Source organism: Centroberyx affinis, unplaced genomic scaffold, assembly GCF_046629955.1.
Source record: "Centroberyx affinis isolate AG114_WGS23_722 - 3 ecotype Tasmania unplaced genomic scaffold, CSIRO-AGI_Caff_v1 ptg000646l_1, whole genome shotgun sequence".
In the NCBI taxonomy this organism is placed as follows: domain Eukaryota; kingdom Metazoa; phylum Chordata; class Actinopteri; order Beryciformes; family Berycidae; genus Centroberyx; species Centroberyx affinis.
In genome coordinates this window covers 296887-320811 of record NW_027279272.1, presented here as the reverse complement: position 1 = coordinate 320811, position 23925 = coordinate 296887, and the positions used below count along the sequence as shown (strand labels likewise).

At 46.0% G+C, this 23925-nt stretch overlaps 1 protein-coding gene across 2 annotated transcripts in view; it reads right to left on the bottom strand.

Moving 5' to 3' along the window:
• Nucleotides 1–23925, bottom strand: part of LOC139643720 (formin-like) — a 51074-nt gene that overhangs the window by 4764 nt on the left and 22385 nt on the right. For both annotated transcript variants that reach the window (XM_071518963.1, XM_071518962.1), the window contains 9 exons: nt 19993–20080; nt 16966–17027; nt 16613–16701; nt 15334–15463; nt 15059–15205; nt 14848–14907; nt 14614–14734; nt 8628–8720; nt 3294–3345 (listed from right to left, as the gene is read on the bottom strand). In XM_071518963.1, coding sequence (XP_071375064.1) covers nt 3294–3345; nt 8628–8720; nt 14614–14734; nt 14848–14907; nt 15059–15205; nt 15334–15463; nt 16613–16701; nt 16966–17027; nt 19993–20080 — 842 coding nt within the window. The remainder of the gene's footprint in view (nt 1–3293; nt 3346–8627; nt 8721–14613; nt 14735–14847; nt 14908–15058; nt 15206–15333; nt 15464–16612; nt 16702–16965; nt 17028–19992; nt 20081–23925) is intronic.

Sequence of the window (23925 nt, the reverse complement as noted above, 5' to 3'; positions counted from 1 at the left end):
CTGCCAGAGGAGGCAGAAACAGCCAAGAACAGGCTGCTGCTCCACCAGACACACACACACACACACACACACACACATACACATACACACACATTATTGTGAAACTCACACATACAGCACATACAGGAACATATTTATTGGCAGACAATCAAAGATGTGAATATGATATGACATATGCACATGTGAGAATACACACACACACACCCACACACACACAGGTGTGCGCACACAAAAACCCAAGGCTACAGTAGAGACTGCAGCTTGTGGACACATGACAGTCTATACAGACAGTATGTGAATTCACAAACTGATCCTGGATTTTCTGTTTTTTACACTGCATTTTCTGTTTTTTTCACTGGCACAGACTGCAGCCTGTTGTAGGCCAGATCCTCAGCCTAATTCAATTGTAACCAAATCTGTACTCTTTGCAAGGTTCTCAGCAGCACTCGCGAGGCATGAAAAGCAGCCTGCTGCTCCGGAGTCCCTCCCTAACCCAAACATTAAAGACATTTTCTAGCCCTGCCTGTCAGAGGTTTGATAAAGAGGGGCCATGATTCAGGAGATGGTCCCGGTCCCATTGACACCGAAGGAGACTCTGACCTCCAGATGCTAGGTGGCTCTTGCGACGCTAATCTAAGACATGTTGACGTAGGGTGAAGCGGTACAATGTGCTGCGCAGACGGCGAGCTGCCGGAAAGAAAAGGGCTTCTGCGTGAGCCTGCTCCCCATTTTCCAATGATGCGTCATGTTGCTGGGATGCTCAAGAGAAATGTAGAGGAGAGCGCTGTAGATCATCCCCTACTCCACAAAAGAAATCAGGGGGAACAAGGGTCTGGGGAGTTTTGATTCACCAAATAGACGTGCCGTCCAGGTACCTTTGTTGCGGCCGGCACGGTCTGGCATGATCAATCAGGTCTCCTCTCCATTGGCAGCTCTTTTCCTGACCCTGGGTCATCATGTCAAAGCAGGCACAAATCAAACAACGTCCTGGACTGTGGCGAGCTTAGCGTCTTCCTTTTCCCCCTCTCAAGCATATGCAACAAATAAATACACAAACCTTCACTCAAAACAGATGCAACTGCACTAACACATGCAAGTATACCTACAAAAAAAACAAAATCAAGCTTAACTTAATTAATTTGTGGGCGCATAACACGCATGCACACAAACACATCCATACACTTCTGTAATCCATGCTATGATGCTATTGCCGTGAGAGGTTTTACTGCAGTACCCACAGCCGGCATTCCTCACTGACAGCTATAAAAAAGACCCATTACAAAACCATGAGCAACCATGAATATCAGGGAAATATTTGGACAGCCAAGTCAACATTCCTCTGTTTCCCCAGTAAAGAGATTAGGGAAGTAAACTCACTGCTGCAGGCTGATTCAGCAGAAACAAAGTGTAATTTTGTGACACTGCCGTCATATAATGGCTGAGCAAAGTAAAATACCAACTAGTATTAGCAAAGCCATAAGTGCATAGTGATGGCAGAGGCAGCAGTTGCGCCATATGAAATTGAGCATGATGTGGGAGCAGGGAACTTAATGGGCCGGAACTGTGGACAGAACCAGGAAACCTCAGTGGAACCCAAACATGAACCAGACAAATTAGGACTGCATGTTGAGGAAAAGGCCTCGTCGCTCACCGGGGATATGCCCAAATGACATCAAAAACAAAAGGGGGAAAAAAAAAATCAAGCAGTGGACTAGTTAGAAATGTCAGCCTCACTAAGGTCAGATCCGTGTTCCACACTTGCCAATTAAGCTCACAGAAAATTCACCCCATACGTCACAGAAGCAACTTGAGAGTAAGTGATTCTTTGATGGTGGCTGGCTGCGGGTCACGGGCATCTAAACTTACCGACTCCTCGCGGGGCTGAGGCTGAGGTATTAGGTAGCACTGGGGATGTGGTGTCTATTGCCTTTATTAACACCAAGCCGTAATGTTGCGGCCGCTGCCGCTGCTGCTGTGTGTGTTTATGTGTGAGTGATAGTGTGTGGATCCCTCATCCAGCACAGATGTGAGAGCCCACCCAGGGCCCGGTGAGCCCACCGACGCCCATATTCATCAACAGCGTGTCACTTTTACGAGGTGGCTCTGTGGGAACCCGAGAGAGAGAGCCCCCGCTCGGCCTAGCGCCAGTCGGCCAGCCCCCTCTTTAGATGAAATTAAAGGAAAACTTCATTAAAAGGCAAAGGTGCTGTCAGCCGCGGGGCCCTTTTGATCAATATGCCCCTCCAAGTTCAACACCTTCATTACAGTGGTGTCACTCACACACATGAGGGTGCACACACACATGCGGCAGCCCAGCAGATAGAGATACCACTATATCACCAAGGAGAGAGAGAGAGAGAGAGAGAGAGAGAGAGAGAGGTGCAGTCATCCCTCATTGGTTCTCTTGGCTTAAAAACAGCAACATGAAACAGAACTGTTTGGACCCATTAGCTGAGTTATAGTATTGTCCAAAGCAATCAACTTCCTAATTGTTTATAGTTTCCATTTTCTAGCGTCCGGCATCTTTCACTTTCTCCTTTATGTGCTTTCATGATTTATTTTGGAAGTGGGAGAGTTACGATTTAAAGCAAACAATTCCGCTCTCTATCCAAACAAGGCAAAAATAATCTATTTGCTTTGTTTGTCCATCCCACCATCTTTTTCCAATATGAAATGTTCCAGATATGATTTCGCTCGAACACGAGCTAAGCGGCTGCCAGTGTGTCTTATGCCTATAAATCAGACGCCTCAGAAGACTCTCTGGAGTTTTCTGCACGAAACATGGCAGATAAGAATGATAGGAACTGCAGGGGAGGAATCACAGGGCGTTCAGTGTTAACATACACTATACTGCATGTTTGTGTGTATAGAAGTCCAATGCTCTTTGTGGTAGGTGTGGACATCTTGTGTGTGTCTATATGGTGCATCTAAACAGGCCTACATGTAAGCACAAGTGTATATGATACTTACAATTTCAAGACAGAGGAGCCAGGATACTGAGAGGCCCCAGAACCCTTATCAGCTGCTACTACTAATTACATACAACTATACAAACGGCAAGCTATGTTATCTATGTGAAATAACAGATGACTGCTACGTGACGTTCGCCATCCATAACACTTGGCAGCGTTCCCGAGCGTTTTTCAGGAGCTTCAGCACAGACGCAACACTGAGATACTGCTGAGGAATGGAGTCCACCGAAAACATCAAGATTCTCTGTCCAAACAGATAGGATACCAGGGCTTGTAAGTTTAAATGCATTTTGGCTGGGGATCGGTAGGGAGCTCTCCTACCTTTTCTGTGCTGCTTGGAGCTGGTCGTCCGCTGCCGTGTGCTCCTTTTGAGCTGTAAAAAAAAAGGAATAATGGATTAATAATGAAGAGAGATAACGGGACAGATTATGGGGCTTGTAGTGGCAATTATGGGGCTTGTAGTAACCATAGGAGCAAGCATTTCCTTTGGCAGGTAAGTTGATCCTGGATCACTGGTATTGCTGCTGGGTGGAGTCCGGAGGGGCGGCGCTGTGTTCATTAGCGCTGCCTTGCTTCGTCAAGTGAGGAGTGTAGAAGAAGAGGTTCTCTAGGTTGAGATGTCAGTGATACAGCGAGATTGTTATGGAAGTGTCAGTTAAGCGCATTGTAAAGTTTGACATGCTTCTGTGTGAGTGTGTTGACACAGGGGAGTGCGAGGGTGGGGAGTGGTGGCCTGTGTTGCGGAGGTGTGTGTGTGTGTGTGTGTGCGTGTGCGCGTGTCTACATGTGCATGTAGGGGAGCTGAAGCAGGGGCGCAGGGTTGAGCAGCGAGGCTTGGGAACTGGAGGCTCCTGTGGACTCCTGCCATGTAAAAGTGTCTAAATGCAAGGCAGATGTGTGCGGCGGGCCAGGCCGAGGTGCAAGAATTTATCTAGGGCCAGAGAGTGCCTGTGATCTCAGATTTATTGCATTTTTCCAGATTCATCCTTTTTACAATGATGGGGGGGACCTTTCCCACTTGAAGATTTAAGAGGGGGAAGTCTCCAAAAAATTGTTCAAAGGCAGGTTTGGGGGTCTTTTGGGAGAGGGTGAGCTTAACTCTCTAACCAACCACCCCTTTTACTTTTACTCTGTTTTTTTTACATGTATGTGGGCAAGGGGGCTGAGGTAAACCTAATGAAGGGGGGTGGCCATGTCTGGGATAGGGGGAGGAGGGGGAAGAGAGTAGGAGGGAGCAGAGGAGAGGGGCCGTGACCAATGGCGTTAGTCTCAGTGGGGGTCAGGCTGGCGCCTGAGGTACCCCTCTGGTGCGACTGTGTGCAGAGGTGGCACTGGTGCCGAGAGAGCGAGGGAGAGAGAGAGAGAGGGAGAGAGAGAGTGGCCTAGAGTGAGAGGATGTGTGAAGTTTCTCTTCCTCCGCTCCCTGTGTAAACATGAAACCAGTAGTGGCTAACTAGAAAGTTATGAGACGTGCATGCTGAGAGGGACAATAAATTAGGGCTTTAAAACTCTGACACACTTTTCCAAACCGCTGCTTTACCTAGGAGCCAGATAACAAAGGAGATGGAGGGAGGGATGCTTAGGAACGTGAAGATTTCAGTGAAGCGTCTCTCCGTCTCCCTACACCATCTCTCCTTGGACACAACAATGCAGTCAGAATCATCTCAAAGACTTTGACAACAAAGTACTTCACCAAATCAGGTTCCCTGGATAGCTGTTAATCTGTAAATGCTACATGGTTGACCCTATCTACTCAACTCACAGTTATCTTAAGTGGAACTTCGATGACTGGGTTCTGATTCACTGACAACAAAGAAAGCGTGAGGATGTGAAGACAGACATCCATTTCCTAAGAGAGCTAGACAAATTAAACTTACACAGCCTGAGATTAAAGGCAGGAATTTGTTTTCAATTAGTCATGGCATGTATTCAGCACTAAAAAAATATATGCCCCTCCAAATGTCTCCAGCGGTTTCAAAGAGCTTCTATTAAAAGGGGAAACAGAAAGGTGGTTGATTGGTGATGTTGAAACCGCCATGGTCTGATCTGGGAGGCTTTTTAGTTTTAACCCCGACAAACTGTTCTGGAGGAAAGGAGAGGGAGAGTCACGTTTCTCAATGAGAGAAAAAAGCTGTAGGGGAAATGTAAAGAAGCACTGTAGAAGTCAGTGAGCGAGATCAGATTAACACTCGACTCAGTAAAATCCAGCGTATCCACACTTCATAAATCATTCTTCAAATAGAAAAAACAACAGAGAATAAAAAAAGGCTAAAATGTGGTGCATCTAAATTCAGAGGCTACAAAGGATGTGGGTCGAAAGAGAGGCGACAGCAATGCAGGGAGATGGGCAGGGAAGGAGTCGTGGGTAAATGGGTTGGGGGGGAGGGGGGCGGGGGTGCTGGCTTACAAGAGAATGGATCAATGAATTCTGAGGTGTCCCCTGTAAGATCTGGAGGAGATCACACAGGCAAGTTTAAGAGGCAGAGTGCAGGGCGTTTGGGTTCACCTGCAGGCCCTGCTGTGAGCCTCTCCACAGGCTGTGGGGGTGAGGGCTGGGTTATGGGTCAGTGCTGCACAGAAACACAACTCGCAGTACAAAGTTGTGTCTTATCTGTTCATCCATGAGGCAACTGACGCTGTATTCCTCTCCTCAGCGCCGTTTCTTAGATATTCATTTCAATAGTGCGTGTAAAATTAACATCTGACATCCTAAACATGTCCTACACCTCTCTGCTGCATGAGCATTTACCTGAGTGACAAATTCCCTCTCAGTGATGAGTGTGTGTTTGAGAGCCTCAACCACTCTTCGATGTGAGAACTGTTGCTTTGTTTTGCCTTTTGAAGTCATGGAATCACGAACGATGATTAAACACCACTGCTTCCAAAGCATGGGCAACAGCTAGAGGAATTCTGTTTATGAAAGAAAGGTTTACAAGTATTCCACTGGAAAGTTTATGTTCAAGATGTGTTTTTGTTAACCAATGCCATTTTGTAGCCAGTGGCAACCACAGTGGTTTTAAAACCTTTCAAATATTCTGTGATATTGACCAAGGCTCAAGGGAGGGTCCGAGCACTCAAAATAGTTAAGGTGGATAAACTAACTAGAACAATGTCATGGCAGATTTCCACTTGTGCGGCGACCGCGAGAAGAATACATGATGCCAACACAGACTGGGTATGCAGCAACAAACATCTTTTTAAGAATTGTACTGCAAACATGGCCTCCCCACAAATTTTCACTCTGCACCGCAAACATATGGCTACAATCTCCTTGTGAGATACCTCATCTGCATCTTTTATAGAAAGAGCCTATTGTTTCACCATTCCCTGCAAGTATTGTGCTGCAATTAGCCCTTTAATGTAGTCAAAATGTAGACTTCCTTGTGCGATACTGGCACTTTGGTCTGTCACTAAGACTTTGGAGAGATAAAAGAGCTTATCATGTCGGCCACAGACAGGTAGCTTCTCTTTACAAGCCTGAACACTGATGTCCAATCAGACCCTACAGGCTGAGTATATTTTGACAGCTGGTTCTTTGCAGTGCGCAGAAACATGTGAAGGTCCTTGCCCTGCGGCATCTATGCAAAACCATCAGGGTAGAGATTGCAAGCAGGTGACCGCTAAACTGGTGACCGAGGCTTGGAGTCCACAATTTTTTGGTTGCATTTATACTGTTTACCCAGCGTCAGAGATGGTGAGAGCTTGATGGATGCGGGAGGCACTACTGGATCTACTGATGTGACAACAGGCTCAGGGAGAAAACTAATGGAGCCCTTGGTGACAAAATGACATGCCCTTAATGGTGTGCTCTCAACTAGAGGGGGGAGTTTCTGTATATAATAAAGCTTTGGTGACTCAAGCATGTGGAGACTGGTACGTCCGGCTAAAGCTTTTCTCCATGTCTGCACCGAATGTCTATTGCCCAGCATGGACTACAGTTTCTTTGATGTGTGAACCATAGCTCATGGAAATATGTACACAGTCACCTCCAATAAATTAACCAACCAAAGCACCTATGTTTAAATTATTATACTCATGGTTGAAAGTGAGTCCTTTGAAAGTGACTTAGTATCAGATGTGGTGGGACTCTGTGTGCCTTCCTTCCCTTTCTGTTTCCATTTCTTTCCCTGCAAACTGTCATCACCCCTAGGTGCAGTTTGTAGGTTCTATTCTTTCCATGACACAAGGCACAAAGCATAAGCTGCCATGTATCCTAAAGGTATTGGAAATCTCACCAGTAAGTTGCAGCTTGGGAACTATCACAAAGCTGAGGAACTGGGGGATGGGTTAATCCAGGGGCGGCTGCTGTACCTATAATGAAGGGTGGGAGGGAAGAGAGGAAGAGAGCGCTGCAGACTGGGGCAGAGAGCAGGACAGAGGGCGAGATGATCAGAGAGAGTTGGGCTAGCTTCGGCCCTGTCAGGGTGGTCCCCAGCCCCGCTCCACTGAGGCCGGCCAGCCTTTACAAGGCCACAGCCGGGGATGTCCTGCCAGCTTTATGGCAGCCAGGAGTACATGAGAACCATGTTAGGGGCAATGTGATCCCTTCTACAGGCCTGTAGACTCCTGTCCTCGTGCTGTCTTACAGTGCACCGAGACGCCCTCTCCCAGCAAGCACTAACACACACACGCACACACGCACAAAGAAGCACACTCTCTGCACCACCCAACTGACTGCCTGACAAGGCAAAAAGCATAATTATACGTTTGCACTTTAAAGGTCCCATGCTGCGTTTCGAGAGGAAAACAGGGCTTTTCTACCTCTGTAAGCTCGGTTTCATGACGATCTCCTCAGCTGTAAATTGTCAGTCCGAAAGAATGTTTTCATCTTTGAAGACACATGGAATTTTCTTTCAGTTCCTTCACAACTTCAGAGGTGACGGGCCAGCTTATGAGCATGACTGAGGGCAAGGAGCCATTATCACACTCTTTAGCGGCTAGGATTTGAGTGTGTCATTTGTGCATGATGGGGAGGCAGTGGGAGAGGATTAGACAACTCTGTCACTTTGACTGCCAAGACTCCGACTGTCTCAGATGGGGGGAGAGGTAGAACATATTTTTATAATTACAATTAATGGAGCACTACTTCATAGCCAAAGACTGCATAAACACATTCAAATATGATGTCCAGCCTCCATGAGTTTCAGTAAGCAGAATGTCCTTCTTTCGTTCTAAGTTGCCCCTGTAGCTGTGGTGACAGCGTAGAAATAATTATTGCATTTAAGTGGTAATCCACAAGATCCTTGATTTTTTAAATTATATTTTGGCACCATCTTTGGTGCTAGGCAGTTATTGCTGTGGTGTTTTTGCACTGCACTTCCCAGAGATCACCTGTCAATCAAACAGTGTCGCCAGTACCGTTATGTGACATCTTTTTCCTTGGAATTTCTGTTGATGAAGTTCTGTACCTCTTTTCTTTACCTGTTCAGCCATGGTGGCTTTTGCTGCTCATGCTAACTACCCAGTTCCTCTATTTATTCCAAACAAACCGCTGTTGCTGCTGCCATTTATATGAAAATGTTACGGATTATTACTTTAAGTTATCACAACTTTTGTACTAACATATTATTAATCCTATACCATATAATTATAAAATAAAATATACGTAAACGTACATATGTTACAAACTTGAAGAGGAATCTGAGCTTCACTCACCAGCAGAGACAAAGGCCTCCATCTTTTCCTGGAAGGGCTGGAGGTGTTCCTCTGAGGAGTTCGCACACACCTTCTGCACATCCTTCTGACAGGCTGGTGGGGAGAGCAGAGAAGAGAAGGGTGGGAAATGTTAAATATGTTCATAAATAAATAAATAAATGTGTTTTAATAAACATTACTCAGCAGAAATGCCTCTCTGACGGAATGGAAGATTTAAGGTGGTGTGTGAGCAAAGCTTTAGATTTGTGTTTTATTCTTCATTCAGTCAGAGATAGAAAACAGTAACAAGCACACCTCAAAATAAGGCAATTCATTTATAACATATGATATTGGACATCACACTTCCAACACCTTGACATGTGAGCAATGGGAGGAGAGAAAATTGCAGTGGACACAAGGAGTGAACAGTAAATGTAGCTTAATTTTAGGTGCAGGTGTAAACTATGACAACTCCTTCAGTAAGTCTAGTGACTGGTTCACAAGGGACCGCGCTTTGCCTTCAGAATTGATTGTACATGCAAGCGTATCGGTCTGTGCATACGACTGCAGCAGATCTGTTTGCTGTTTGTGAATGGGTTTTGTTTATGGTGCCAAATGACCCAACTCACATAAGCTCAGAGGAAACAGCCATGACTGGGCCCGTTCCAGCCAAACCGTTCCCATTTCCTCTTAACTATTAGCCTGGGATGTGATACGCAGAGACGCCTGGTGAAATGACTTTGGCACATTCCTCCAACCTGTAAGTCATTAATGGCTGCAGTAAATACCTTATGACTGCATTGCTAAGTAGTTCTGCAACACAACAAGAGCATTACCAGATCTAGCTGCAGTCTCGGTTCACTGCTCTGCTGCTTTTAGATCTGTTTGGTTCTCACATCTTGGCAGCGGAGCCGTTACACCTGCAGCTTGGTAAACTTGGTCTGACACGGAACACCTTTCATTTATTGGTTGATCTTGAGAAATGGAAGAGCGAACACAGTGTCTGCTCATAGAAAGTGTGGAATAACTACATACAGCCACACAGTCTGTATTCCAAGACACTTTTTAAATTGCCTGAGTGAGAGCCAAGGGTTATCAATATAAAATCTGTGACAAAAAAAAAACAAAACTAAAAAAAAACACAGCAACCATACAAAACATGACAAACAAAATATCCTGTTTGGACAAACCACATTTCCTTACCAGAAATCCCCCAACTCAAAAGGGCCCATTAAAACAGTGTTCAAAACAGCAAGTCTACAATTTAGAGGCGGCTCTCCTCCAAATGTGGTCCAGACAGCAAAGGCTGCAAGGAGGAAGCCCACAAAAAACAGCAGCTGCAAAGAATAAAAACTAAAAGCTCTAGTTTGGGACATTGTCTTTGAGTGATAATACATTTTGGAGGGGTGCATTCAAAAGCAGCAGTCTCTTGTGAGTGACTGACTGATGCCATGGATCAGGCTAGAAGGAAGAGCAGAACGTTAGGAGCCTTGCCGCAGCAATTTCAGGTTCTTTATTGGTCACAAATAAAGCCATGCTGTTTTTTTTTAATAGACCAGTGAGCGTTAATCTGTGCCTCTTTGGCTCAAACAGCTTCACAAACTTCCTTGTTATAAACCAAGAGGAATCAGGGGCAGGAAAAGAGAAAGTACTGGTGCTGTTCTGCAACAAATGTACACAATTCTTTTTTCAAAGATATTTTGAGGAAATAAAGGGAATGATATGCAAAAAAGGGAGTCTTAGATTCAAACGCCCGGCACTTAGCTAGCTGATTTCTAATTCATCACCAACTACACTACAGTCTGCGCCTTCTGCTACTGTTTGAGCCGTTTGTCCTATCAGGCTAGCTGTCCAGTCATCTAGCCACAGGGGAACAGTTCAGACAGACAGAGAGGGTTGCGATGGGAGCCGCAGCACTAATCTTTAATGCCCTTCCACTGGTACCACACAGGGAAAATAGATCCGGTTACAGGCAGTGGACTCAGCATCTTTTGAACTGGGTGCTGCTGTTTAATGTAGGCTACATCCAAACATTAACAGGACAGCATGATTTAGTCATTTGTTTGTCCATTGGTATATTTGAAAGAAACAAGCACAGATAACATTGATAACATATCAGTTACAGCGTAAGAGGCACTGTGCATTTTACAGGGCTGGAAGTAATTTCCAACACCAGTGCCTTGATGGACATTCATTTATTGATTGATTGATTAATTAAGTTTATGTTGTGGGCTGTGTTAAACAATGCATAACCAGAAAGAAATTAGAAATTTTCCTGTGTCTGATTTTGGCTGCAATGTATAAACAGAGCCAAGCAGAGCCAGGTACAGTAGGCCACACTGTGGGGATTCTAAAGATGATTCACTGTTGCAACACTTACAAACCTGTATGTAAATATCTAGGGTAACCCCGTACAATCCATCATGTTTGAATGGGACAATGTAGACTAGCCAGAAGATTGCATCATAAGAGGTAACATGACAGCAGCTGTGGGCAAAGGGGGGGTGGTGGGTCAGATGGAGAGTAAAGGGGAAAAAAACAAACAAGTCTGACTTCTGCTCCAGGACTTCTCCTACGCGGTTAGTCGAATGAGTGACTTTGATGTCAATATGTGCGTAGTATTTTACCACAGTAAGCAACAGCCCTGACTGCAGCTACCAGGAAATCTCTGCACACCAAGACAATGCACAATTGTAGTGGGGATTATAAAAAAAAAATTTTACACAAACAGTGGATGGAGAGCTTGCGGGACACCACAAAATGATAGAACTAGCTGAGTGATGAATGTGTCCGTCTCTGAAATGCCGCCCCGCCCCCGCACCCGCCCGCCCCTGTAGGTTTGGACCATGATAAAATGGCGTAAACACTGAGAGAGCAAACAAGTGAAAGCAACAACAAGGAGAGGGAGAGAAAGACAGAGGGAGAGCCAGACAGACAGAGATGGAGAGACATAACCACATAAGAATACACTGTAATCTGATATCCACTGCTGGGTCAGATAGGCTTAATCGTTATTCACTCCAGGTCATTTCTAAAGATTTGTTTGATTCCCAAAGATTTGTGTGATTTGCACATAATTGCTAAAAGAGGAGAATTGTCAGCAGAACTGCAGTTTCCAGTAATGCAATCGTTCTTTTCATCTTGTGTTAGAAATATGTAGCATTGACCCTTTGTGAGCCTCCTTAGCCTTGCTGTGAAAAACAAATCACATTTTTGGAAGTGCTTTGGAAAATACTTTACGGTCTTTGCAGCTTTCATCAGAGGTTGAATCTGAACCCAGTTATTTATACCTGGGATGTGGAATTCTCTCGCTAATCCCCAATTATATACAATCCCAGCAGACTGTCAGACCTCTGGCTCCCTTCTCTCGGAGGATGAAGCCTGCTCTTTCCCCTCAGTGAGGCCAGCCAGGAGGCCGCCTCAGTGGGGAAAGGTAAGACCCTCTCTCCCCTTTCCACTCCCCATAAATCAACCTGTATCAGTCCAGGCCCATCAAACCCCAGCCTACATGGTGCTGCAGAACACGGTGCTGACAAGTAGCAACGTTGGCCAGGACTTATGAGATGAGATGGCGCGTTAACCCCTTGTTCAGGCTTGGAGGCAGGGAGCATCAAAAGCATCTGAATGGTCTACTTTGGTATAAGAGGAGATCTACTGTGTTGTACTGTTGAATAAATAATGTTAGACAGAGGCACTCTCGACACTCAGCAGGACTATTGTCTTGTTCGGTCTGACTGGCGGCACCTCAACACGCCGACTTCACACATGGAATCCGGAGCGGAGCCTCCATCATAAAACGGACTTCAGGCTAAAGGCCCTGCCTGGACCTGACATTAAAGGCCATTTAAAATCAAGACACTGTCTGATTTGCCACGGTGATGAATGCCTAACCTGGGCCAGGCCTTCTGTGAAACACTAAACTCCCCTGAGCAGCAAATGAGCTCTGACTGTTCCTTTTTATTTGATACTATTTCATTCAGTAGCGTCCCTGCCTCGCTGTCCAGCCCAATTACCTAGCAGTTAAAGGGATCTTTATGTATGCTAGCCGCGGTCCTCGCCGAATGAAAGCGGTCCTCTGAAAATGCAACTTCACCAGTCTTCCAGGAACCTCTGGTAATACTGCACTGCTTTTTTTTTAAAAGAACACACACACAACTGAAATTAAGTTACCACCACTTACTGCTTTAGAAAAAAAACAAAGCCCAATTTGTAGAGGGTTTTTAAGCTAATCTTGATCTTTCGTTTCGGTTCTGGGTTACAAAGTCGACTGTATTTGTATGCCTGCGTATCAACAAATGAACTGTGGCAGAAATAGAATGGAAGATATTCATCTGTGTGGGAGTCGAGTCTGAGTCCTACAGTAGGCTTAGATCCCTGTGGCCTCCCACTCATCCCTCTCCCCCTGAGAGCAGCGCAGGGAGAGGTCATCACCCTCTCCCCAAACAGGAAGCCCCATCAAAAGAGGATCATGTTTCTGCACAAGCCAGTGAAGGAGAGGGCAGCCAAGCGGACGGGGACTCTGACCCGCTCCTGAGCATCGCCTCTGACTGCACACTGCACACACACACACACGCATGCACAGACGCACGCTATAATGCTCGCACACAAGCTCCTGCGAATACAAATGCAGTGCAACAAGATGTGTATGCAAGCACAAACATCACACACACACACACACATACAAATACCGTCGGCGGCTACTACATGGAGGGGGCTAAGCAGGGAGAGGTTTCTGACTGGTGTGCTAGCGCCAAGTCTCCTGACCCTTGACCAAAGCCCGGGGGGCGAGACACTGCCAACTACTGCAGTCTCCACCTCTAGATCAGGTGAGAAGCGGGGAGCCTTGCATGCCGTCTCTAAGTCAAACAGATGGAGTAAACGGAGGTGTGATTCAGTGCTCGCTGCTCCGTGTCAGACACCGTTCAGAATGTGGATGGAAGTGATCTGTGCTAGCTTCATAATTAAGACCAGTTGCTTTCTTTAGGCTGGTTTATAATAGCCAGGCATAAATATTTATTCCTGGCGGCTGGCGGAGAGGATAAAAATGGTGGGAGTCATAGGTGGAGCTCACCAAACATGCAGAATTCAATGCTCGCCCTGTGCTGCTAATACCCCCGAGGACTCCCACGCCAGACTTTGCTGCAGTCGAGATCAAATACGAGGGCCCTTATGTTGCATTTATTGTCTTCAAGTCTTCCATTTTTCCTAATAAATGAGTGACAGCTTGAGGTGGGTCTGGGTACTTTAGCAGACTCTTTGTATTTTTCCCCCAGGTCAGAGAGGAGCGGGCTTTAACAGCGATCTAAAAAACGTAGGGGAGAGTTGCGGAGCATATCTAATTGCTTTCATATGCCGTATTATTGGTTGATTTAAATAACGACAGACACCGGGGGTGCTGGGGGGCATCGCCTTTAACCCCTGCATGGCCCTGGCCAAGACTGACTGACTGGCTGGCTGACTGAGAGGCTAGGTTACTGAGTGGCTCGGCGCCTGTGACACGATCAGCGCGGAACACCAAAAGCACTTCTGCCTATTTACCCGCCAAATGTCATTCTGATGTTTCGTCAATGCGTTGGAATTTGCTTTTTGGACTTTGCTCCCGCTTTAAGTGCTCTGGAGACAGACAAATGAAGATGCTGCTTCAGCTGACTGTTCCTTCATTGGTCTTGAAAGGGGAAAGGTTGTGGTGTTATGATGATACGGCTGTTAAGGCATGATACAATGTCTGGAAACTGGGAAAAGCTGCTTTAAGCCATCCAAGGTCCAGAATACGCCCGCAAACCTCTCTGCACAGTGCAGGAAAAGTGCATGGGATGTACATTTACATTTAAACTGCTCTGGTGAAAGAAGACAGCATACATAATTACACTGACTGATTTCCAATGAAACAAAAATGACCTAAGCGCTAAAATGTTTTAGGGAAACCCAGCCACGTAGTGTGTAGTTTAACCCTTCATACCCACACTGGAAATTAATGTACTGGTAGATAAAAGAGGGCGTGTCCTACCAGTCAGATCTCTCTTCAGCTTCCTGGTATCCTTGGTGAGGTCATCAAACTTGACCTGGCCAGCCTGGAGGAAGTCCTGAGGCTCGGGCAGAGGGAACACGCTCTTATCTGTACCGGCATGCTGGAGCAGGGGAACAAACAGAAAGCATATCGGCATCCATTCTGTCACATATCCTCGAGTAACAGATGTTTTAAGAGTGTAAAATTTGGTCAGTTTGATTGACAGTGTCATACCGGATCTAGATTTCGCAGGTAGTACGACACAACGTAATCCACCAGACTCATACGATTGTCCTGAGGGAGAAATGACCAATGATTAAGATTGGAGTGCAATGACGCTTCACATTATGTGTTGATACATTATTGTGATTTTATGGTAACATCAACACTAACTGATGATACTTTGGCTGGGTGTTACGGTGTAAAAGGAAAAGACGTGGGTTACCCTGCTCTTGACGTCCTTCAGTTTGGGGAGGATCTCTAGTCCGAAGCCATCAGCCTGGCCTCTAGTCCTGTTCCCTCCGTTCATATAGTTCCCAAAGGCCAGAACCAGACCCATCACCTCCCGCAAACTATTGCACTCTAGGAGCTCCTGACACACATGCGCACAAACACACACATATACACAAACGCACACACGGCCTCTGGGTTAGCTATACCTCTAGGCGGCATGATGACACTTCTTTTCTAAAACAGTGTGCGTTGGCGTGGCGGTCTTACTTTGCTGACATTGGAGACAATCTCCACCTTGCGCCGGATGGAGGAGATGCTATCGAGGAACACCGCCTGGAAGATGATGCAGTGGGCCCGGCCCGGGAAGTCAGGAATCTGGGAGAGCTCATAGAGGAACCTGGAAAACAGGAGGGGAGGAGGAGCGGGAGGAGGGGGAGGAGGTGGAAGAGAATGGGGTGTGATGTGTTATGACAGAATTAAACAAAATGTCCAACAGGAAGAACTATTTTGGGTCCTTGGCAGGCCGCGCTTCCCCATGCAGGGCGGCTGAGTCAGTGTTGCTGTTCACAGGCAGGCAGGCAGCTGATAGTCATGAGCGGTGCTGCTCAGCTGGGTTTGAAAGGTCCATGGGGTCGGGGAGAGGGAAAGCAGTGAGCGGCGCACGGTGATTGATCAAAGGTAGCTTTGGCCTGATGCGGGACGACTCGTGTAAACAGTGCCGTGTCGGAGGGGAGCGGAGCGGTAACATCCTGTGTGATTAGGGCCCGCTGATGGAGGTAGACACTGAGTAGGGATGACTCAGGCAGCGGTAGTGACAGCTCTGGTCAAACATGGAAATAGGAAGGCCAGGCTAAGCGGCACCGCTGGGACCGGGCCTCGTTAACTGGCCCGGACTACTTAACCCTGACAGGATGGGAACTATAGCACCAACACCATGCATGTGCACAGACATAAGTGCACACACACACACATACAGACATATGAGAGCATATATATATAATCTTAGCAGTGTGAAGATCCCCCTCTCTGTATATTTTCTATCTATATTTAGAGGAAAGGAAATGTGACAACATTATTGAGCAAAGTAATAGAAGAAATGAGCAAGAAAGAGGTAAAACAAATATTTGCAGTGTAAAAACAACACTAGCACTTGGATTATTTGCCTTGCAAGAGTGTGAATAAATAGTTGAATGATGCCACCATCTTTAAGCGCTGGCTTACTCCAATATCCCCTCATTACAGCTTAGCTGTGAGGAACAATTTAATTAGTCAGTCCATTGATAGGATTGCAGAAAACCTCAAAACAATGCAGTTTCCTTTAATATTATGGAACTAACCATTAAGTGGTTGTGCCATCTGCTGTGAAATCTCCAAAAACGTTGTTAATTTAACAAATTTTACAGGTGTATTATCTATAATATAATGTTGATACCGATATTTCTGTGAAAGCCCGATATTCCACTGTGTCTGTATAATGTATCATTTTCTGTACAGAGTGTTATAATACATCTTTGAACTGTTACTTTGAACTGGTAGAAGTACTTACTGTTCAGGCTTGTCCAGCAGTTTGACCTCATCCTCTTTGGAAGTCTCATAATGTTTCTTAATCTTGTCCATCTCGTCACTGGTGGCCCTCTATAATGATACACAACACACACAATAAGACATACACTGACAGAGCTAAATGTGTTCAGTGAGCATCAGAGGACTGGAGCATAATAACAAAAAGCTGGCATCACTGAGAATAAGCTGTAGGCTATGGAGCCCAGGTGAAAGACTCGTTTGTAGCAATAAAAAGAATTTGGCATCTCTAGTTTCTCTCAAGCTATCGGATGACTTTACAGCCTCATACTTCTCACTTCTTTTACCACCTCACACAGCCCTCTCCCTCATACTTACATTTTCATATAAAGCCTCAATGGTCTCCAAATCCACCACAGAGTTGTCCACAGTAAGAACAGCTGGAACAGTAAAGATATTTATTATAAGCATTCAGTCTTATAAATGGATAAGATCTTGGCCAAGGCATGCTGCCTTTTAACTGCTGCCAGGGTCTGAAGAACAAACTTTTCCGATCAGGGATGTAAACACACGATAGCCCTGTAATTTTGTAAAATGTTGGGTAATAACAAATTATATTTGTGGCAAACCCTATGGTAAGCTCCGGTGTTGATGTATATTGCAGGGGGATGTAATGACAACATAGTTGATGTCCCAAGGGTGGAAAATTAATGGCAAAACCACAAAACTTTGAGACTTTGACTTTCAAAACCAAAGTTGTACAATGAAAGTAGGGAATCAGATTTTAGAAGAGGTCATTTTTAAACGAAAACCAAAGTACAACACATGTAAGACATGTATGCACATTTGTAAGGACGACTTCTACACTCCGCCATACCTGCATAACAGCCAAAACACATCATTCAATTACCATGTAGTTGAATTATACACCTATCAGAAGTGAGTAATTGGGAATATTAGCTTGAGGTGGTGAAGCTGGGAGCGTGGCCAGGCTGCGGGGCAGACTGAGTACGAGTCCCCACATCCTGGGCCAACACTGACGCTCCTCTCCTCTCCTCTCCAGGCAGGCTGGGGGACGAAGCCCCTGGCCACAGCTCACAGCAGAAAGCCTGTAACTGCTTAACCCCTGGGCCCACGGCTAGAACCACCACAGCCAACCGTAATGATTTTTAGGAGAGGGAGAGAGTAGCGAGACACAGAGCTTGAAAGAGGTGGGAGGAGAGGGAGAGAGAAAGGGGTAAATAGAGAGAGAGAGAATGCAGTGAAAGGCTGGTGGGGATCATGACTTGATGGCATGAGCGAGCATTGATTTTCTTTACCTTCTTTGCCTGCAGGCTGCTGGCTGGTTTAGTTTCACTCAAAGGGGGAAGGTGACTGGAAGAGTGGGAGCGTGGAAGGTAGGATATAAAAGACTGCACGGAAAGAGAAAGTGACTCCTGTTCTGTGTCTGAGAGGTGTCACGGGTTTATGGCTTAGCGAGGGAGGAGGACATGACGGGAGGGATGGCTCCAGCGCTCCTGGATCAGCTGACGGCCGTCTGGTTGGTGTCAGCTAAGGAGGTCTGCGCACCACCTACTGCTCCCATATCAGTCACTAAATGGGACACGCCATCACTGTCACCGAGACGAATCACGAATCATCATCAAGAATTTCCAGATAATCATTAGGATTCAAGCTGATCAAAAGTATGAGGCTAGAATTCATGTGTTTAGATTTATTAAGTCTTTTCAATAGCACACTGCCTCAGAATAACATGGTAATGCTTTGCATTTTGGTTCCCAGCCGCTCCTGTTGTGGAGAAGCCGTCAATGTGGTCCCAATGTCTGGATCAGAGAGAACGCTGGAGGTCCATTTCCTACATCTTATTAGAGTGGATTATTCAGTCCCTCAGCCATGCAGCCGTCAATCACACACCAAAGGGGGGCCTGGTCCAGTGTGCACAGGAGCGCTGTGAGCCGAGGGGAGCCGGATATCTCTCCACACCCACAGATCAAAGCCTGCCTGCCAACCGCCTCACACCCTCTCCTTCCACTTTTCACTCATCGGCTTCGGTGTGTAGTTTAAGTGGGGCATGTGTGGTTTTTTTGTGTGTGAACATGTGTGTGTGTGTGTGCGGTGAAGTGATGTGTGGGGGAAAGCCTCCCTTTGCCCTTGAACCATGGTGGCCCTTGAGGTCCCCCAGTCACTCGGGCGGGTGCAGTTGACCCCCTCTCCCTTAACCAGAGCGCTACCTCCTCTACCCCCTCCCTCCCTTGCTCTCTCCACACCCTCTCTCCCTCCCTAGTAGCTCTAATTACATTACATGTCCCATGTCCTTTTAATTTGGCAACAAAGGGCAGGCAAGCAGGCGAGGCCGGGGACCAGGGCCCTTAGAAGTGCTTATTAAGGCGCTGTCCTTCATTGTCAGATTCAAATTGTCCATTTCACCTACACCTCCCATTAAGGCACAAGGAAGCAGCCTCACGCTGGGAGAGAGCAGGCCCTTTTATTGGGCCTTTTCCACCTCTACACACTGACATAGGGACAGAGAGAAAAGGGAAGGGAAAGGAAAGGAAAAAAACAAAAACCAAGTGAGCGGCCTGGTCCTATATGCTGTTTGGCTTGCATCTGAGGTGGTTTTATGTGGCAGTGCGGTGTCTGCTAACTGTGGAAGGTGGGTTTATACACGCTCAGATCATTAGCGGGGTGTCGCTCCCATTAGGCTTGTGGAAACCGTCACTGGCTACAATAAACAGATCTGTTGGCCGCATGCTCAGACTAGCAGGCGGCAGGCACTCTCCGCCACAGTCCCAGGCTCAGACCAAGTCCTGGCCCGTCTATGCTGTCCCCAACACACATACTATGTGTTTACACACACATTCAGTCACATACACACACACACGGCTGTATTTTCCACAGGAACACACAAGCATACAATCATTCCATGCAGTTCTTCCACTGCTCATGTTCTTAGGGAGATTGCGATTTGATTTTAACCAGTGTAGGAGGGATTTCAACCAAGCCTGACAGAAATGCTGAAAGGCTGGTTTTATCCCAGTGTTGCCATCTCACATTTTGACAAATCGAGTCATTTCCCTTCCCCACTGGGGTAACTGGAAAAAAGAAACATCCATGTTCCACTTGAAACGCAAATTAATACATAAAAGTGGCTCTAGTTACAAATTAGTGGCGGTCAAGAGGAAGGAAATTATTTTCTGCTGCATGCCTTGCTATCGCATCTCTAAAAATAACTCCATCTGCATTTCATCAAGAGTCATCCCCAATTTATTGTTAAATGGGACTGTAAATTCAGTTTATTACTGTTGAATCTAAATAAGAGCTCCTTCCTAGAAAGAGATTAAAATGATATCCTACTGTGCATATGCTGCCAGACAGTGCTGCTGAGAAACAGAAAATATTCCGCACCTTGCTGAATGTCCTTCATCTCCAGATGCAGGCTGGATATGAGGATGCCAACTGCTTGTGAACGCTTCCCATCCAACAGCTTGATGATCTAAGAAGAAAAAAATCCATAAATCATATTGTGAAACTAGTAATAGGATTAGTATTAATAAGGTTTCAAACCATTCAAACCATAATTCTCATTTGTTCAGAAAATTAATTTAATGCTTACATTTTTCAGGATAATGAGTCTTTATTTAAAAAACAAAACAAAACAAAAGAAATGTCAAAACTTCTGAACCACAGACAGACTATATTTATCTTTATTATTATAATGTAGCTTTCAAATCATATTGTCAATCACTTCACACACCTGAATTCTTAATTAAAATAACTGCTTTTAATCACACTCTATTTCAAATTCTACCCTTGCTTTCTTTAAAACAATATCTCCAATTCAATTACTCAACCGATGACATGAAACAAATTGAGGAACAGATTGGGAATGAAGAGTTATTTTCTGCTCCGAGAGGCCGGTAGAAATCACTTAGTCACTTCCCGGGCCGGGGAAGCAGATGATAGATGATGAGGGAGACAGGCTGCTTGAAGCCCCAGTCACACTAACTAGTCTGTGAATCCTCTGGATTGACCCCCAATGACCAGACTAATCAACACACGTTGTCATAACCCATCACCATGACGCAGAAGACTGGGAAATACGAACGCACGCACATGGCTGAGACACACTTTGGCAAGTTACATCAGGCCATGTTCGACAGAGAAAATGCTCCCTCCAGTTCCCCAAAGAGCATGTGTGATATAATCAAAAAATATCAAGTCGCAGTGAAAGTACAAAGGCAAAAATGGCACCATAAAAGGACAGTCTAGAAGAGCAAGGCAAAAAGAAGCAGGACTTTTATAACAAACTATAAATTCACAGGATTTTTATTTGTGCCTACACATGGTCACAATTACTTATGACTGAATTAGCCATAAAGCCAGAGAGAGTTTTGGCAAGGTAAAGCCCCGCTCTAAAAGTTAATGTGTCAGGCTTCTTCATTAGGTATTACGGCTACTGGGCTGTCCAGTGGGGAACTGGGGAGCAGAAGCCTTAGAAGTGGGTATTGCATTACAGGGCGTTAGTGGGTGCCATGCTGCTTCCAGCTCTATTACCTGGATCACTGGGGATCTCCCACTCTGGGGACTTGAGACGGCTGCCCAGAGTACCAGGCTTTCCCAACACCTCTAATTAACCACTTTGGACGGGCCACACTAAAAGCGGCCCAGGAACCCTTCCCGCTCGCTGTGGCTCCAGAACTCGCCAATTAGCCTAAACAGTTAACTTAATGAGAAAAGACAACTGATGCTGGATGCTTGGTTGCAGACACGCAAAGAGCCAGAGTGAGCAAGTTCGCCTTGCGATGCTGATGCTGAGACTGAGACTGGTGTCGGGTAGACATCAATAGCTAACAGCTCCCTCCTGTGGACAGCGAGAGAACATCTCACCCGGAACTGGTTACTCAAGCTGAAGGCACTCCGGGGCTTTCATTTGATAGAGCAATGGACACTTTCATATATAGATAGGTCAAAGAGATAGGAAGGGGAGAGGAGAGAGAGAGAGAGAGAGAGAGAGAGAGAGAGAGAGAGAGAGAGAAAGAGAGAGAGAGAGAGAGAGAAAGAAGCAAATAAAGAAAGAAAATGATAGAAGGAGACTCTAGGAGTGTCAATGGTTTGAGCTGTAGCAGGTGGTTGGTGTTAGGCGGGGTGGGCAGGGTGCTGCAGGTTCAGAGCAGAGCAGATAGTTTACACAGCCATGGCGGAGCAGCCAGCCTGCTCCATGGTGTCTGTCTGACTATCTGCCTGGAATCACCCGGGGAGATGTTACAATAACAAATGGATCAAGCCTTCCCATCAATAACCACCTACGATACTCAACATCCTCCCCCTCACCCGGCGGTGTTAATCTTACACCCACTCTCCCACGTCATAGCCAACGCTTCAAATATGCCTTTAATAAACGCACTATGATTGCTCATAAGTCATTCCCAACGAGCCATGATTCTAAACCAGTTAAGGCCATTATTTGTTTAAGGAGATCTGCGGTGTATAAACTTGATACAGACTTGATTTATGTGGGTAGAGGAAATTGCCGTTTTGTGTTTACCGTGTTACCGATGTGCATATGCGTACACACACACGTACACACACACACACACAGCAAACGCAACAGCCCTCATAACTCACTTGATTTCTTCATCTCCTCTCTTAATCTGCCCCTCCATCCCTCTCTCTCTCTCTCTCTCTCTCTCCAAAGGCCCCCTCATCCTCGCACCCCAAATGCACCGACACGCGCATCCTCTCCGGCTCGCAGGCCCCCCACAAGTGCCCCGTCTTCATTGCCTCTTCTACCCAGCAGGAGTGAAGCCACATGCCTGCAATTATACCCCCGGTCCGGTCTGGTCTGGTCTGGTCTGGAGTGGGTGGGAGAAGGCTTCTTTTCCATGTCATCCCCTCTCCTTTGATATGGTAATCAGCGGAGAGAAAGGGCTCCAGAGTAAACAAGTGCTTTGATTTTTGCATGGCACACATGATAGAGATTAACTCACTCATGTAGGCATCAGCTACATCCCCCGAGTTGAAACTTTTGGCGTGTGGAGTTGCTGGAGAGTGGGGAAACAGCTCATATGCATAATGTACACACACATTCCATTCTCTCCCACTCATCTCCTCTCGCTGAACTAAGCCCCGGGCTGCGGCGTTGCCATGATCTGGCAACACTTTCTGAGCAAGTGCGTAACGACGCGTGAAGACGTACTGTCATCGCACGCGTGCACACACACATGCATAAACACATACACATGTCTGTGCAAACACACACAAACACACATGGATACATCCATAGAAACACAAACAGACACAAACATCATAATTGAAACACACCCTTCCCTCGCACAGATACATACACAAACACGTACACACAAAGATCCACTGGCAACAGAACTAGTGCACGGCTATTTGGTGCAGACAGACAGGGAGTGTGTGCTGTTCATGAGGCTGACAGAGGCAGGAGGCAGGGAGTCTGTGTGTGTGTCTGCTGTTGGTAGAGAGACCTTTGGCTGGTCAGATTCTGCAGAGAAAGGTAAGACAGCCACACCTCCTATCCTTGGTCCAGACCTACTGACAGAGTGACAACACTGCTTTCGCTCCGTTTTCTTTCTTCTCCCTCATCCCCCTCTCCATTTTCACCATCCAATTTGGCTTTACTCCCCAACCGTTCCACTCAATCCATTGCTACAAATTGATTCCTCCTCAACTCAGTGGCATTTAGTTTTCACCCCCACTCTTATCTCATCTTCCCTATCCCCCCAAAATCTCCTTCCCCCCTTTATCCTCCTATACACCTTCCCTCTCTCCGTCCTCCCCCACCGATCAACCAGCTGAACTTCTGGGAAGCAATCATAAGTTGATGATTCAGATGATTTCTCTTCGACTCAGAATATAAACTTTTAGGGATAGAAAAATGAAGAAGTAAACAAGTAACTTTTATTATGATGACCTTTCCAATGAGCTGGGCTGCCAAGTGGGCTGAAAACAACCATGCCTTTGCATATTCGCTTTCACCGTGCCGTCTCCCTGTGTAATCGTAGAGTTGGACTGCGACCGCTCTCGCTGGCCCTAAACACAGACCTTCATATTATGTATGAGGCTCCTCTATAATCACAATACTGAGGACAAAACGTCTAAACACAGATATCAAATCATAGGTATCCAATATACAATATCTATACTGAAGACCCTACAGGGCCCTCTCTCAAATGAAAACCACCAATGCAAATTCTATGCTGTACAGAAAGTTCCTCCAGTGATATGAATTTGTTTCAATAGTGTTGCATTAGTGGGGTCAAACCTCTCACAGGCTGACGTAAGCCTAGACAGGAGACAGTTGGCAGGATTTGT